The sequence below is a fragment of the Chenopodium album genome, chromosome 15 (assembly GCF_948465745.1).
Source record: "Chenopodium album chromosome 15, dcCheAlbu1.1, whole genome shotgun sequence".
Classification (NCBI taxonomy): Eukaryota; Viridiplantae; Streptophyta; class Magnoliopsida; order Caryophyllales; family Amaranthaceae; genus Chenopodium; species Chenopodium album.
The window spans coordinates 10,926,533-10,944,197 of NC_137848.1; the positions used below are offsets into that span (position 1 = coordinate 10,926,533).

Genomic DNA, 17,665 nt, shown 5'->3' on the forward strand with positions numbered 1-17,665 from the left:
TTTGATTTTCATGTAATCTCAGTATGTTTAAAACATGAAAAATTTTCCGAAAAAAAAAAACATGGAAATATATATGGAACAAAATTTAAACCTATAATTTAGAGCTTGTTCTTTCAAAATAAATAAAAATAAAAGATAGAGCTCGTTAGACTCCTACTATTATTAGAAGGAAAATGATAAACATATGTATAAGAAGCTAAAAATGAAAATATTGAGGATAGATTAACATTTATTACACCGATATGCGCGTGATTTTGTCGTGAATTTCCAACTTAATTTCATTTTAGAAAGTATATTGAATGTTTATATATAGCCTTAAGGGGCTACATATATCATTACCCTTATTAAAACAACTCTCTTATCAGCTGATCTAAATATCCAGTGATTTTAGATAGACTAATATGATTACATTACGAGTATTAGTAAAAAATATTAAAATTCATACATTACTCGTATCATTTAAACTTTTAAGGAGTAATATATTCCTTCAATTACTAAGATTCCACCCCATAATTTTTTTTTTTTAAGTAAAAAGGAAAAAATAAGAAAGAGTTGGGAAGAACCCTAGAATTACCAAACCCTCAATTCTAATCCTCCGCCTCTATCGCCTATCTCCTTCACTCTTTCTCACTCATCATTTGACGCCGAAGACTACGACGAACTCTTGCGCAGATTCCAAATTCTCTGATCAATCCGCTTTCTCGCTCCTCCACTCGATCTCTCTGATTTTTTAAAGGTTGGTAATTTCCCTTCCCAATTAATTTCTCACATGTTAAGTCAATTTTTTTCTTTTAATTTGACCAAACTTTTCAATTCTCTGATGGGTTTTATTAGCTATGATAATGGGTTTGATGGGGTGTATTTATTTTGGTGAAATTTGGTTGATTTGTCAGCAATTAGGGTGAACTTTGATTTAGTTTTAGGGTTGGAAATTTATCATTTTTGATGGTTTGAATTCATGATTCCATTTTTAGAACTTATTCAATTCTTTTAATGAGTGTTGGAAATTAGCTAAGATAATGGGGCTTATTTATTTATTTATTTTTTAATTTTAATTTTAATTTTTTAATTTTTTTTTTATTTTTTTTGGGTATGTAATTAGTTAATATGCCAGCAATTATGGTTAACTTTGATTTACATGATTGGTCATCGTTTGAAATTTATCGTTTTTGATGGTTTGAATTCATGTTTTCAATCTTAATTCACCTGATTTCATTAGTTTTTGTAACCTGATTAATCTTGTGTATCGTAAATTGGGATTAAATTTAGTATTCTAGTTCTGGTGTAAAACTATTGTTGTTTGCATTAGAATCTTTTTATTTTCTTTGCTTAGGATTGTTTACAATTCAATAACTAAATGTGAATCAATAACTAAATGCGGGCTATAGACATTCTTATTTTTTGGACCGATTACTTTTGTATTAGCATATACTTCGCACTGAAACAATTAACATGAAATGTTTTTTGTGGTGTTTTCTTAACTTATCCCTTTCCCTTACGAATTGATGAAAAAATATGAGTGACCAAAATCCTATTGGTCTCCACAGATTAAAATACAAAACTATGTCCTAGATGTAACCATTGTGAGTTTTTTTTGTAAAGAGTTGAGGACTCTATTTATTTGCTCAATAATGTCCATTGTAGGAATTTTTAGGGAGGGGAGCTTAGACTACTGTGATCAATATGGCGCGCAAAGGATTGATGGAACAGGACTTGAGCAAGTTGGATGTGACAAAACTACATCCTTTATCACCCGAAGTTATTTCTAGACAAGCTACAATTAACATTGGTAATTCACATCTTAGTTACAAATGTATTCAGAAAAAGTCTGCTTGTTCTGCTTACAAATCTGAAACATCCCCTTCACTATATTCGTAGGAACTATTGGTCATGTGGCCCATGGAAAGTCGACAGTTGTGAAGGCTATATCTGGTGTTCAGGTAATTCCTCCCCCCCCCCCCCCCCCTCTCCTCTTCAAATCTCTATATTTGCACTCTTTGTTTCTGATTTCTTATGTGATAATTGGTGTTTACTGGGAAAGTGCACCTCTGCCTTTTATTCATTTGAAACCTGCCGATCTATTATGTAATTTGAAACAAGGGATCTTGAGGGGTATGTCTGATTGCAAGCTTACATGGTTTTGACGGTTGTGATCAAAGATTGGCAATTTTAGCCTGACGATGGTCTTAAAGAAGATGGAACTGATTTCTAGTTACTAAACTGGGTAGTTGTGGTCCAATACTTGTCAAAATTGATCAAGCATATATGAACTGATTGTTTGGATTTTGGAAAGGGATTTAAGAACGCAGAAGTTTCAGGGAAGTGTGAAAATTATTATAAGAATGCAGAGGTTTTTGGAGGGATTGGGATTATAACTCTTTTTGTATTACAGTGTCTACTCCATCCTGATTTTCCGACGTCGTTACCACATATGTTTATGGTGGTTATTGTGGCAGGAAGCTTCATGGGATCAAAGGTCTTTGCTCTTACTGTAGGGGTGAGTGTTGGAATCGGGAAAGGGTCAGTAGGGGGATTTGCATTAGAGATGAAGGAATGTATTAGCAGGAGTGTAATAATGGATTAATTCTTGTTTTAACTTCAGCTTTTTTTAGATTTTATTTGGGGTATATATAGATGTGAAAGGGATCTAGATGCAACTAGATGGTGGGAGCAAGCTGTGTAATTGTTCAACTCATTGATGCATCTCTCTTTACTCCATGAATCGATGTGGTTTGGGCAACTGCTGGTTATTTGTGTTTGGTTTGGGAAAATGTTTTTTTTTTATTTATTTATTTTTTATACTTCCTCTGTTATTTTATACTTGCAACACACCTTTTATCATGCTTATCGATGAGGTGATTAAATTAGGTAAACGAATGAATTAAGCTATGAAATTTATACCGTAGCAACTTATCTCTTTCTTCTTATTAGTGTTAAAATTTTGTAAATTAATTTATCCGTTTACCTAGTCTAATGTCTTCCTTAACATGCGTGCCAAGGGGGTGTGTTGCAACTAAACAAAAACGGAGGAAGTATGTGTTTTATTCTTCAAGATAGCTTATATTATATTGCTTTTATGCAGACTGTACGTTTTAAGAATGAGCTGGAGCGTAATATCACTATCAAGCTTGGTTATGCTAATGCCAAGATTTATAAATGTGATGATGATCGGTGCCCAAGACCTATGTGCTATAAGTATGTTATCTATTATGCCCTAATGATCAATAGAGTTGAGCTTATAACTTGACAATCATGAATTTGCTAGATTCTTGTGTAAGAGCCAGTAGAGTTGCTTGTTGAAGATGAATGATGTATCTTGTAGCTCACCTATGTGTTGCAATATTGTATTTATGTTGAGTTGTTGACACATTGGCCAAACCTTTGCAGGGCATACGGAAGTGGAAAGGAAGATACCCCTATGTGTGATGTACCTGGATTTGAGAATGCTAGGATGAAGCTTCTGAGACATGTGTCATTTGTTGACTGCCCGGTAATCTCTTGCTGCAGTTAATAGCCTCTTTCTCTATGGAAATCTTGGGGCGGGCCCGGGCTGTTCTCTCTTTTGTTGCGCCTTTGATTTCCCTTGGATTTGCCTGGTTTTGATATGCCTTAGAGACTTTTATCTCTATATGACTTAAACCTTTATGGTTTTCATGATTGGCAGATACTTTCTCAGTTTCCATTGTAGTATTAACTGGTCAAGACATTGCTTACCCAGTAGTCATTATTCAAGTTTATAATTTTTGTATAGCTTGATTTAACTGTATACTATATTTCATTATGTTTATCTAGAAATCATAGATTTTTTTTTTAAAAAAAAAAAAATCCTAAAAGTCTAAAACCTATATTTTGACTTAATATGTTGAAGCTTAATGGTAAATCTCTCACCTCTCAACACCCAACCTTAAGTTTAGGAATTTGATTCTCATCTCTCCTAACCCAGCTTGGGTGGCTTGTCTTCTTTCCCAACGATTATGACTTTGGGTTAGGATTCCTCTTGTGAGTTGGGGCCCATACCCTTCCCTAGGCTCATGTGGGTCAGTTCATCTAGTCTAGCTGATAATGAGAGTGTAAATTTGCTCAGGTGAAAGAGCTAAATTATGGATCTTGATTTCAATGTACTTACCACCTTGCCAATACATTTCCTTCTATTTAATGGCCTTTGTTATTAGCAGGTGAGATTTGGCGTTGTTATGTATTACTCATCCTTATGTATACACTTTCTACTATTTGATTTAATACTCTAGTCCCCTTTCTCCAATTGATTGGCGTTCATATTGCTATTAAAGAGCAATAGATGTCTTTTTTTTTTTTTTTTTTTTTTTTTTTTTTTTAATTTTTTTTTAACCCTGTACATAGACAATTCTATTTAAAAACCTTTAGCATCTCTCTCTCTCTCTCTTTTTTATTTTTTTTATTTTTTTAAAATGTTATTTTTACAGAGATATTCGGAATTTGGTGATTTATGTTTTTGAATTTTTTTTGTGTCAGGGTCATGATATTCTCATGGCTACTATGCTTAATGGAGCTGCTATTATGGATGGAGCTTTACTTCTTATTGCTGCCAATGAGAGCTGTCCCCAACCCCAGACATCTGAGCATCTTGCTGCAATTGAGATCATGCGACTTCAGCATATTATCATCCTCCAAAATAAGGTTGATCTCATCCAAGAAAATGTTGCTATAAACCAGCATGAAGCTATTCAGAAATTTGTTCAGGTAACTTGTTTTGAATAGTCATCCAATTGTCCATGTTCGTTTAATGAAAAGGTGGCAAAGCAGAAGTATGTTTCTGATGGTCCTTGTTTTCTTCAGGGAACTGTTGCTGATGGAGCGCCTGTAGTTCCGATTTCTGCTCAGTTGAAGTACAACATTGATGTTGTTTGTGAATACATTGTCAAAAAGATTCCTATTCCTGAAAGAAATTTTGTCTCACCACCAAATATGATCGTGATCCGGTCTTTTGATGTTAACAAACCCGGATATGAGGTTGATGATATTCGAGGTGGTGTTGCTGGTGGAAGTATTTTAAAGGTTCCGTTCTATCTTTGAGTAGTAAAAAATTTCATGGGGTTTGCTGTCTTATCTGCTATTGGCTTGTGCTTCTATTTTGGTATCGTTGTTTCTTGAATATGGATGTCGGTGCATTATCAGGACGTTTGAAGTATTTCGTGAACTGGTATGCATGTACATTATCCATTAGGATGGGAATCTAACCATAAGCTCTTTTTTTTTTTTGTCCTTTTAAACAGTGGTTCATCTGTTAAGGCATTTCACTTGTGCTTTGCTTTCACAATTTATTGACAATACTGATACAGACAATACTGATACTAATATAACTGTTGAGATGCCTGAATTGTGAAAATGTTGGAAGTAAAATTTAGTCTTCTGCTGGACTTTATCACTCTATTTTGTGGCATATTTATGAGATGTGTTATAAAAGTCATTTCTCTGTTGGAGTATACATGCTTTTAAATGACGACCTAATGCTAACCCATATCATTTGCAAATCTTTGTGTTGGAGAATTTGAGATCTATGTATTTTATTCTTTGATTTGATTCTACATGGTCTTCTTACTGAAAATGTTTTGCATATCTATATGGAGGCCTTACAGAAATTAACAATGGGCATCATATTTGTGATACTTCGAGGAATCCTTCATTATATGTGCTTTTGAATGCAGGGTGTTTTAAGGATAAACCAAAATATTGAAGTTCGACCTGGAATTGTTGTGAAGGATGATAGTGGCAACATAAAATGCACACCCATATACTCCAGAATTGTTTCGTTGTTTGCTGAGCAGAATGAGTTGCAATTTGCTGTGCCAGGAGGTCTGATTGGGGTTGGAACAACCATGGATCCCACATTAACCCGAGCTGATAGATTGGTAGGTCAGGTACTTGGTGAGGTTGGATCACTTCCAGATGTATATGTTGAGCTAGAGGTAATCTTTCTTTTTCCCCATAGCATATGAATTAATTCATCAATGTTCACTGTGCTTGCTCATTCCATTTATCAAGAATTCTCATGCCTTTTATCTATCTCTCTCTCTCTGGTATGCGGAGCTTTCAAGTTACTTGGATATAGAGTTAATACTGAAATTGATATACATAAGCTGTTTTAGCGAGTGATTTCAATTGTAGGGTTTGAGATTTCCCCCATAGAAATATTTTTCCCTGAAGAAAAGTTTGGATCATAATGTAGGGAAAAAAATGAAAATAAAATTTTTTACTAACTAGTTTCCAGTTCTAGTTTTAAATATTTACTAATTGTATACAAATCATATCAAGTCTGTTACGAAGTGTTAAATATCTGATATTATTGAGGACCTGATCTGTGAATGAGATTCCATGTTGGGATTTCTTATAGAGAGGAAAAAAGAACATGCACACTACTCTGCAAGCAAGAGTTTGTTGGTTGACTAATTAGATACATTTTTATTCTTCATTTGTTATTGCTGAGGAATTCTCAGCCTCTAAGAATTAGAGTCATGAATGACTCTAATAGCACGCGTTGGTATTTTATTATACTGTAGATGGTATCATCATGATACCAACAACCTATATCGATACCAACAAAACATTTTTGCATTTGTTGGTATCACTGAATAAGTATGTTGGTATCATGATGATACCATCTACAGTGTAATAAAATACCAATGCGTGCTATTAGAAGTCATTCATGACTCTAATTATTAGAGGCTGAGAATTCCTCGTTATTGCTGCTACTGAAATGATTACATGTTTTTTCTTTTTTTCATCAAACCAACAGTACAAATTGGAAAGTGTTTTTTTTAAGCATTTTGGTTCTCAGCTTTTTCCCTATGCTACAGGTGAATTTCTTCTTGCTTCGACGGCTGCTTGGTGTGAGAACGAAGGGAACTGAGAAGCAAGGAAAGGTGACAAAATTAACCAAGGCGGAGATTCTTATGTTGAACATTGGGTCCATGTCTACTGGTGCCCGTGTAGTTGCTGTCAAAAATGATTTGGCGAAGTTGCAACTTACATCTCCAGTTTGCACAAGCAAAGGAGAGAAGATCGCTCTGAGTCGGCGGGTTGAAAAGCATTGGCGACTGATTGGGTGGGGACAGATTCAAGCTGGTATCACCCTTGAGATCCCACCCTGCCCTCTGTGAGTGTGAGGTATAAGAAGTGAGAAAGAGAGACTAGATAGGACTAGAAGTTCCGGGGAAATGTGGGTTGGGAGAGAACTGTTGGGTACAATTTTTTTGAGATGGAGGAGAAAACCATTTCTCATGCTCGATTTTGGTTTATTTAGTACATGTTTTAAGATATTAATTGCTCCTGATTCTATGAATGTTTTTGTTTTATGGTTATTAGTTATTACATGAGTTTATTGTACAATATGGAGTCAATTCCAGTGCAAAAAATTCTCTGTGCAGCTCTCATTCCTTTGCTGTCTCAAGTCACTACTCCCTAGTTTAGCCTACTTTCAATTTTTTTTTGGTCTTTGCATCCATTGTACATTTGTACAGCCCTGCGTTATCAAAGTAGTGAAGATAATATTTAAATACTAGTAAGGGTGGTCAAATATTGAACTGCTGTTATGGGGGGATAATTTATTTACTTTCTTACACCATTCCTTTGTTGTGCACTTGTGCTTAACAAATTAGCATTAACTTGATCTATTCCAAAGCCGTAAGTTGAGGGTTGGTCTCTTGTCAAATACTTCCTCCGTTTTTAATGCTAGCAAGTTGAAACACACCTTAGCAAGTTATTTAAGGAAGTGATTGGAAAAATGTGATCAGACAGTTTAAGCTATCATTGGTAAATAATTTTAATTAATTTGGTCAGCCTAGTCTTATGCTACATATTTTCTTTAGCTCACAATCAATATTCTTCATACTATGCCAGGAAAAAAAATAATGAAAATTGCATATAATTTGGGTCATGTCAAAACCAAGTCTCAAAATTTCAGGTACAATTTGGTTTTTAGTCCAATAACTTGTGTGTTGTGTCCATTGATCACGCACATATTTGTTCTGCTGATACATCAAACAGAAAATTTTATCACATATAAAAAACAAAATAAAATGACAATTTTCCTACCTCATTAACACAGCCTGTATTGACAGAACATAGAATACCGACCCTCACAATTATAAACCCATTACACCATCTGCCCATTTTGACCCACATGCGCGCACATACACAAATCTGCTCCGAACAAAAAGGCAGAATTACGATTTCATTTAAGTAATGAAAACAAAACTAGGCATCGAGGAACAAAATTTCATGAATGATTCAATATCCACCCACGAATTAGAAGACGGATGGTATTTTTGACATGCAAAAGAATTTCCTGCTCTCTAAAAAATACATAATAGTTACATTATACTAATCACATATTTTGACGCCGGAGCAAGAAACCAGAATCTAATAATGAAAATCCCTGTTAAATGACACAAAACTAAAATGCTACAAGTTGGAATTGCTCTTTTACTCTGGTTCATGAGCTCTTCACATTGCCAAAAAACCTAGAAAGTGGCAACGGACCAGCCTCATCATCAGTACTAGAACTTTTGTTTCTAGACCTATGTCTTCTTTCCTTCCTTGTTTTCTTCGACCTAGATTTTGACCTCCTTGACTCTCTCTCTTCTTCATCACTGCTTGAAGACTCAGAAGATGAATCGGAGGAGCTAGAATCTGAAGAATATCTACGTGAGTGCTGCAAAATAGATTCAAATATGATAAATTGGTTGTAATATTCCTAATTCCAGCTCATTTTCCAAAAAAAAAAAAAAAAAAAGTAAATACAACTTCATAAACATTTCGTAGCTAGATAATCTCTCTTCTTCCACCCTAGAGTAAAGAAGATAAAAATGTTATAACAGTGGTAGGGCTCGAAATGTTTATGGGATGACCAAAAATATCATAAAAATCATAATAAAGTACGCATAACAGATGTATAGCTATACAATAATAACCCATTTGGTAGACAGCAAGGGGCTCCAAATGTTGGTGAGATAGGCAGAAGCTTTTCACAAAAATCACCAGATAACAATCCATAGTGGATGTTTGGATATGCAATAATGACTGATTTGGTAATCAGTTATGGTAGTGGGTGTGGGTTTGTGTTTTACTTCGCGAGAAAAATCCCAACTCCCACACCAACAGTCATGGCAATGCAACTGCACTGACATGTATATCTTCATAATCTTGCGTTACCCCTAAAACCTCAACAAAGTTATTGATAACCTCATTATCATTACCATCATTTCTTACTGCTTATCAAACAAGCAACAAAATCATGATACCAATGAAGTTATGTAGTATTCAGAACTCAGAAGTCACACCATATGAAGTGCTGCCCGGTGAGTGATAGTCTAGTCATATGAATCAGATATCTTAGGACCCTAAGATAGAGGAATAGAACACAGTGGCTGTTAAGGGTCCACAAAATCAACAGAAAAGTAGAGAGATAGCATAGTGAAGTTTAGAAATCCTTCAAAACCCAAAATAAAATGGACTGCATGATGTTGGTAAAAATGGTGAGCAATTGCAGTAAATTTTCTGTGAATTTTGGGAGCGCTCTCATAAGTTCAATTAAATTTTTCTAGCAAACATCAACCACATTTCCAACATACGATGCATAGGCAAAGAGATTATTCTAAAATCAGAGCTTAAGAACTAGAGCAACATTTTGCAGAATCTATTTCCAGGGAATGTAATATAACTCTTGAATGTCTTAGACTTCTTGACATCTAGATGAATTTTAAAACAACTCTCAAGGACTAAGAGCCCCAAGAAAGTAGTTGATAATTGATATTAGACCTACAATTATAACAGTTCAAAATTTCGCAAATGAGAATTATATAGTAGATTAATTCCTCCAGGTCCACATTTCTTATATAGGAAAAGAGGTGATCAGTGAGCATATTTCCTACATTTGCAACATAATTCATAGACGTTGACGTTCAATTGCTATGAAATCACTAAAAGAAACCAAAAGAAAAATAAATATACCTTTCTCTTTTTGCTGGAACGTCTTTTTGAGCTCTTATCTTTATCTGTCACAAGAAAGAAAAGCTCCATTATGACAAAGCTACCTAAATGACTAAATCACTTCTTCAATGCAGTTATTTGTGACCCAAATAATTTACCAACTCTAATAATGAATTTTCTTCCACTTCATATAATTTAAAGAATATAATAAGATAAAGAAATACATGTATATTCATCAGAAAATAGGGAGTTGAGGACCAATCACATTGTACATTGTTCAAAGATTAACCCTGAAAGGACACCACAAATATTTCATAATAAGGAAGCACGGAAGACTGCTCTATCCCACAAAGACTCACAACAGGATCTATCATAGAAAATTCTACCAGTATGTTCCATAGGATGGCCAATCATGCAGATCAAAGAAAGATTTTCCTCTCCTTGTGTCTCCCAAAGCTAACACGATTGACCAGTGAACACTACCAAAACTTAAAATACACACATCGGTGGTGGTTTTGGACAAAAAATTGTGATGGGACAAGATTTGAACCCTTAACCTCTCGTTCTACACAAGTAAAACTATATACACTATGGTACACCATTTTACAAGTAACATAGGGCTATTTAAGTTTAGTACTTAATAACTCAAAAATTATTCAGGGCCCTGATATGCATATTGGAGGAACAGCAAATTCTTGGGTCACTGGAGCTGTAGTTTGCCACAATCCATCATGACATGTTAAAATCTTGGTTTTTTTGAGATCTCTGATATAAAAATAAAAACGAGAGAAGAAATAAGACAATGGATTTGGTATAGCAAGTGGTTATCTAAGGAGATAGAAGTATAGGACTAAGTACTCTGAAGTCTCTTGTCAAAAAAATAAAAAGTACTCTGAAGTCTGAAAATCCCCTAACCAATAGATTTATTCTTGCAAGTAAGAAGCAGGCTCAGGAATGACCCCTCTTACTATTATAACTGCTGCTGAGGAGTCAGCCTTTGGAAGGGTTTTATCATTCAAAATTATGGTATTGGTGGAGCAAGGTGCCTTCTCAATATGGAGTGATAATTCTGAAGTCCATCTTAGAAAATTTGCAACAACTTATATTTAGGTTGAATCTTGAATATGAAGTAGATCGCAGTATTGTATTAACGAGACTTTTTGATGTTGGGTCAATTTATGAGCTTCACCAATCCAATTACAAAGCCTCTCTAAAATCACCTCATTGAAATACACCATAAAAAGGTTGTAGTAGCTTGGAATAGTAATATGAGACATTAGAATGTTTCCTCGTGTAGATTCCCCAACAGCAAGAGCCAAAGAAGATTTAATCTAAATGAGGGAATCACCTTCCAAGATGAAGGTTGAAAATTATGGAGATGATAGGATTCAGTGGTTATAGGAATTCTATCTCTCATTATCTGTGAAATTTTTTTGCCACTCCATGGAAGAACATCAATATCTCACTCTCTACAAAAGCTATCTAAGAAGATCCCAAGGCTCAGACTGAACCTCGCTTTGTTTACTTGGGCTGCAATAAATACAAGGCCCCCAAGAAGATGTGCTCAAAGGATAAAACTTCACACATCAATAAATTTTCTGCCAAGGTGAAGAGGAATACATTAATCATCTTAAATGCTGGGAGGAGTTAAGCGCATCATCAAAAGCCTCAAAAGTTGGTTGTAGATTAGTAAACGAGGATGAAGAAAACATATTTGAAAAGTGTAGTAAGCAAGGAGTCATCAGAATATTATTCAAGCAAAGTTTCTCCCAAAAAGATGTAAGTTTCTGTACAATATAAGGTTGGAGCTTGAGTGCTCTTGATGGCATGATTAATTTCACAATTTCTCCCCTTTGGTACCTTACCCTATTGGTCTTAAAAATTCTTCTTCGTTTATTAGATCTACAATAAAAAAACCTAAACTTTAAGGAATCTGAAGTCAGAAATTTCTTTACCTATTAACCCTTTTTCAAGCTTGAAAAAGAATTTGTATAAAATGCTATACACAAATCAGATTATTAAAAAAAACATTCGCTCTATAGTCTACACCCCTTTAGGCAGTGTAGAACAAATCAAATAATTTTAGAATGAATGTTCAAATGTAGAAAATATACTCCCTCTAATCCTTTTTGCTCTTCTTATTTGCCTTTTCACATTATTTGCAATCGTGATATTCGGAAAATACACATTGGAACAAATCTAACAAGATCCCACATGAAAGTGTTTTCCTTATATATATAAATAAGACTTTGTTTCCCAAATTCTAGGTATTCTTCCATACCTTTTTTATGTTTTGAGTCTTTTGACTTGCTACTAGAATGGTTTCTTCCTTGAGAAAGCTTCCGTTCTCTTTCTGCATCTAGCTGAAGCCTGTATTCTCTCATCATCCTGTCTTTGTCAGCTTCCTGTTCACCCCTTTTTACTGCTTCCTCCTGGACAGATAAGATAATCAGTGAGTCCTAATCATCAACGCAGACATCATAGCAAATGATGTAAACATTAAAACCAGAGAAACTGAGAATTTCTTGAAACAACACAAAAGCAACCACTTGTTATTTTCCTACTGCCTACAGCAACAATCTATTCTCTGGATGTCTGCTATATTTGACTTCATTGGGAAGGGGGTGTTTACAGATGCAAGCATGTCACAAAGGCACTGATAGGGAAACGAAATTAATCACACTAATCTCTCCACATAGTTGCTACTACTCTTGATCCATGCATATTGCAGTCCAAAAGAGGAGCTAGCTAGGAGGTAAACATCTAAACAAAGTTTATCATCATTAAGAAATCAAGTGCTTCAGACAAGTATCACCCTTTAAGAGAACAAAATCATGGTCTTGAGATCATAAAGGTTTCAGAAATTCAATGCAGTAAACCTCTATACTACCATAATGTATCTTCAATCTAATTTTATTCAAAAGTTGGCTCACAGCCAAACCAGATTCATGACCCTATACATCATAGCCAAACTTGACTCTTGATTATGTACCTCTCAAGGATAATTGTTTCAGGTCATCCAGTATCAAATAGTTGTATGGACTCAAAGGAACTGAAGCAAGATTGGCATAGATCTATATGTATGCATTACATCAAAACTATGCAAAGGGCCGACCACTTGGAAATGCCTCACATAGGAGTTTTAAGCAAATGAGGACAAAGAGGGTCCAAACAGAAAACCACAACTTCAGCCTTGTAATATATCAAAGAAAAGAGCAAATTAAAAATAACAGCAATATCCATCCATAGAGAAGCCATGAAATCATCTGATGGTAAAAATAACTATGGTCATCACACCATGCAAACTGACAAATCAAAGATCAGAAGCTCCACAAAACAATTCATAAAAATCTCTAAATTGTTTACTAGTTTTATTACATCTGAATCAGATACTCTTACTCTGCAGCTGAAAGAAACCATAAAACCATATGCTTCCATCAGAAACATTAGAATATTTTTGCCCATCCAATACTCAACCTTAAGATGATTAAAATGTAGGTTTTAATTTGCCACATAGGATATGCACATCCTAAAGATCTAAACCAAGTAAACTCTATCAGACAGGAATAGAAAATTCTCTCCTGAAATCATGAAAAATCATTGTCATGTGCCACTAGTCAAAGCATCATCAACTCAAACAACCCCATGAATAGAGGTTTCAAGTAATTAGCTATAGCAAATAGAATGCACACGCTCCAATGCATAGAATGTAGTTGTTGAAAATGATAATGGCTTCCTTTGACCTTCACAGTAAACAAAATTCAGTGGAGCAACTAATAAGTCACTTCAATAAAAAGCATCACATACATTTTCACTAATTGATACACAAAGGCTCTAGGAACCCTAATCAACTCATGTTGATCACAGATAATGTATCATAAGAGATTAACACCATATTCCAGTCAAATACAGAAATTATTGATGCTGAGAAAATGTATTTGGATCAAAGTTTGAAAAAAATGAGGTAAAGAAGAAATGGTCACCTTTTGCTTCATTTTAAACTCTTCCCATGTGACTGTGTGAGAGGTGCTCAAGTTAGCCAAACGAGCAGCATGCCACTCTGGTGTATGAAATGAACCATCCACCTGCGACTGTCCTCATCAATAAAAGTATAGGAAACAAGATAGCCTACAATGCTTATTGTAAATAAGTGTTCAATGATACGCACACGACACAGTCTTAATGCTTGCTTTACACACAGTACAACTTCAACAGTGAAGTACTTAATCTTGAGTATAAAGGATCCATGTTTGATAATCCTAGTTATGATTTTCTAACCTAACAAAGAAACCTGCAATGAAACAGCATTTTCACATAAAAGTAAGGTGCAACGTAAAACATACTCTCCAATTACTGCCCACGCATATTACAAAACAGAATTCCACTCACCCATAATACACTTGGAAATTAGATGATTTTGTTCATTTCATCCACATCCCTTAAACCATGAAAAGATAATATATTATGCTGGCACACCACCTAGGATAGGAGCATATGACAATAGACAAAACTCACTCTTCAAAAGTGTTGCTTGGACAGATTAATACTATATGATACATTGATACATAATTACATATTCGTCAATAAGTTGAGAAAAAGTTTATACTGTTTGTAGACAATCCCTTTTGGGTTAAGATTATATGTCCCATTTTGCGTCTCATATTGTGTGATTGTGTGAGTAGCACCCCACTTCTACCAATTCAAAGTTGGTTACTTATTTAATGTTATTGGTAAATGCAGGCTTTTTTCTGTTCATTTTATTCTTTTTACTTGCTACTTACTCGTGTTAAGATCAGACCAAATCATAATAGACCAGACTAGAGAAATTCAAACCAGACCAGACCAAACCAAACGAAAATTATAAAGATACATTATTCAAATCAAGACCTTAAAGGTTTAGGCCAGACCAGACCACACCAAACCCTTAAAAATTCAAATAAAAAACTGGGACATAGATTATGTAGCGGAATCAGAACTAATGGGATTATACATAGGTCCCTAATGATTACTTTCAGAGCATCAATTAACTACCTTACTAGCCAAAGCAGCTATAAACTACGCAGCTTATCACTTGAGAAACGACGGTCATCATAAGAGCAGCTCGCTTATTAGAATGCACGTAGAAGATCAAAATATAACAGTGATCATCAAAGGATGATAATACATGAAATTTCAACAACTTTGGCATACTTGGAAAATATAATACTAGTAAAATTGAGTAAATGAGCTTATCTGACATGAGAAGGGAGATATATCCAGTCAAAAATTGATGCCCACTTGGTAATGCTAATGTCAATATAAATCCACACACTTCTGCTACCATAAAGGCAACACATTTACTGTTATTTGACATTTCTACATCAATCATAACATAAAATTAAGAAAATTTATAGCAAAATAACACATAATCAACCCAAAACAATTTAAAATCTAGCTCACTCAATATGAAAATACCAATTAAATTACCCAATTAATATTCTAATTACAAAGAATTAGAAGATCAACCAAATTGATAATTAGGTTGAAGGAAAATAACAAGGAAGGGTACAAACCAATCCATCTTCAACCTCGTCTTGAGCACCACTGCTGGACCCCACCCTGGATCTTTGCATAGCTTTGTAAGCTTGATTTTTACCCATTTTGGGAAATACCCAGATGAAAATTTGAGGTGGGGCGAAGAAACAATGATGAAAGCAGGGAATTTGGGGGGGAAAACTAAAAAACCAGATGAAGAATATCGTAGAAATTGAAGATTGTGAACTTGATGGGAGTTTCGAAATCTCAACGGTCAATTGAAATTTGCAGAAGATTTAAAGGGGTGAATTTGGTTGGAGCTTAGGAGTAGTAGAGCATGTTAATGGATGCGACTTGCGAGGGAAGGAGAGAGAGTGAGAGGGGGAGATCAGAGAGCCAACGGATGGATGGGAGGGTCAGGACTCAGGACTGACAAAGGACAAATTTGAGAATGAGGAGGGTGTACTGGCGTCTTAGGTGCCCTCGTGTTTATTTTACATTCGGGTGTAAATTTTGATTTACGATTGAATATATCAATCTAATCTAATATCATATTATATTATATAACTAATATATAAAGCTAAAATTTTAGCCAGGTTACGAGGCAGCGACACTTTGTATTATAACTTTTCGTCAAGTGTTACGCCACGTTGGATAGATTTATATAGACTTTGTAGGATAAATATATTAATTTAGAATTCTATTTTCAATCAAATTTGGATAGAATTTTAGTATAAAATTGTTAGTTTAGAGTTTTGTTTTCAATAAAATACGAATATTTCATAAATACAAATTAAATTATAATTTTATTCAAAAGAAATTAGATTATAACTATCAATAATTATCATTATTTAAATTTATTTTTATGTCATAATATTTTTTAAAGCAAAGCAAGTAGTTCAAAAAGTACAACATCCATTTATAATATATTCTAATCGATTAAAATAATATACTTACTTTGTGTAAATCTGTTAATCGGGTCAAGTCACGAGTTATTTCGGATAGAGTTACTTTAGGTTACAGGTCAAGAAATGTTCAACCTTAGCCCAAGGTTATGGGTTCGGTTAGAACAATTTTTTTTATTTAATTTATTTTTTTGCTAATTTTTAAAAATTTCTAACATTTCAGGCTTAATAAGCTATTTATTTTTTTAATGTATTTAATCCAACATTATAACCAATATTACTATTAGTCATTACATGCTTACTACATAGTTTAAATTGTCACAAAAGCACATTAATTCCTAACTAATTTTGTATCAATGATACATTTTAAAATATGACATTTAGATCGAAAATTTATCTTAAAATTCAATAAACAACCCGGGCATCGCACGAGCACAAAACTAGTATATAAAGGGGAGTTTTTTCCCGAGTTTTTAGAGAGCCATGTAGGATTTAATTTTTTCAGCGCGCCATGTAAGATAATAAATTTTAGTGGTAGCCAATTAAATACGAGATTATTAATTTCTTTTAGAATTAAATAATTTAAATGACACGTAAGCAAAATTGGCGAATGAGATTTCCCAGTTTAAATTAATTAAATATAAAATATTATCTTTTGATATCAGGAATTTTATCTAAATATATAACAAATTTTAGCACATAAATATATATATATAAAAAATTATTTTAAAAAGGGAAAATTCAAATAAACCGTGTATCGCACGAGTCTCATCTAGTATGAATAAGCTAAACTAATTTTTGTCTGATTAAAAAAAAAATTGTAATTCATAATTGTGAGGTTATAAATTTAATCTCACTGGAATACTTTGTGGGTAAGGATTCCTTACCTTTCCCCTTAAAATGACTTATTGTGCCTTATTAACTATTATTTGGGATTGAGGTAATGCTCTAAGTCATTACATGGTATACATTCAATCCACAACTCAAAATTCTCCTAATAAATTTTATTTTTCACATTGTCATTCATTAGGCTTTGATATTTCAAAGCAAAAGAGACCATGAATATGTCATAGCAGAAGCTATTTTGGGAGACACTTGCGTCTAAGCTCAACAACACCAAGCTTTTCATAGAAGAAGCTACAACTCCTCACATAAGCATTCTTGTCTCTTGAGCACGAGATTATAAGCAATCATATTGAGTTGTGGATGTCACTATAGAACTCCACTATTCATTGTCAAGTAATTAAATATCATATAGCTAATTCATTACTAAATTGGTG

General features: G+C 34.0%; 2 protein-coding genes across 4 annotated transcripts; one reads left to right on the forward strand and one right to left on the reverse strand.

Annotated features, from left to right (window-relative positions):
- The first annotated feature begins 557 nt into the window (after positions 1–557).
- LOC145582939 (eukaryotic translation initiation factor 2 subunit gamma-like) lies at positions 558–7,367 on the forward strand. 2 transcript variants are annotated; one of them, XM_081640005.1, is made up of 9 exons: positions 558–736; positions 1,645–1,789; positions 1,879–1,940; positions 3,083–3,195; positions 3,388–3,490; positions 4,492–4,719; positions 4,816–5,034; positions 5,685–5,945; positions 6,834–7,367. In XM_081640005.1, exons 2-9 carry the CDS (start codon positions 1,684–1,686, stop codon positions 7,134–7,136), a joined length of 1,395 nt encoding a protein of 464 aa, XP_081496131.1. In that variant the 5' UTR covers positions 558–736; positions 1,645–1,683; the 3' UTR covers positions 7,137–7,367. The 2 variants fall into 2 exon arrangements, with proteins under 2 accessions (XP_081496131.1, XP_081496132.1); XM_081640006.1 differs by having other exon boundaries at positions 1,655–1,789.
- An 872-nt stretch (positions 7,368–8,239) lies between these two features.
- LOC145582940 (uncharacterized) lies at positions 8,240–15,900 on the reverse strand. 2 transcript variants are annotated; one of them, XM_081640008.1, is made up of 5 exons: positions 15,519–15,900; positions 13,950–14,051; positions 12,248–12,398; positions 9,988–10,031; positions 8,240–8,667 (listed from the first exon to the last, which is right to left on the reverse strand). In XM_081640008.1, exons 1-5 carry the CDS (start codon positions 15,603–15,605, stop codon positions 8,482–8,484), a joined length of 570 nt encoding a protein of 189 aa, XP_081496134.1. In that variant the 5' UTR covers positions 15,606–15,900; the 3' UTR covers positions 8,240–8,481. The 2 variants fall into 2 exon arrangements, with proteins under 2 accessions (XP_081496134.1, XP_081496133.1); XM_081640007.1 differs by having other exon boundaries at positions 8,240–8,689; positions 15,519–15,894.
- Positions 15,901–17,665: the final 1,765 nt, after the last annotated feature.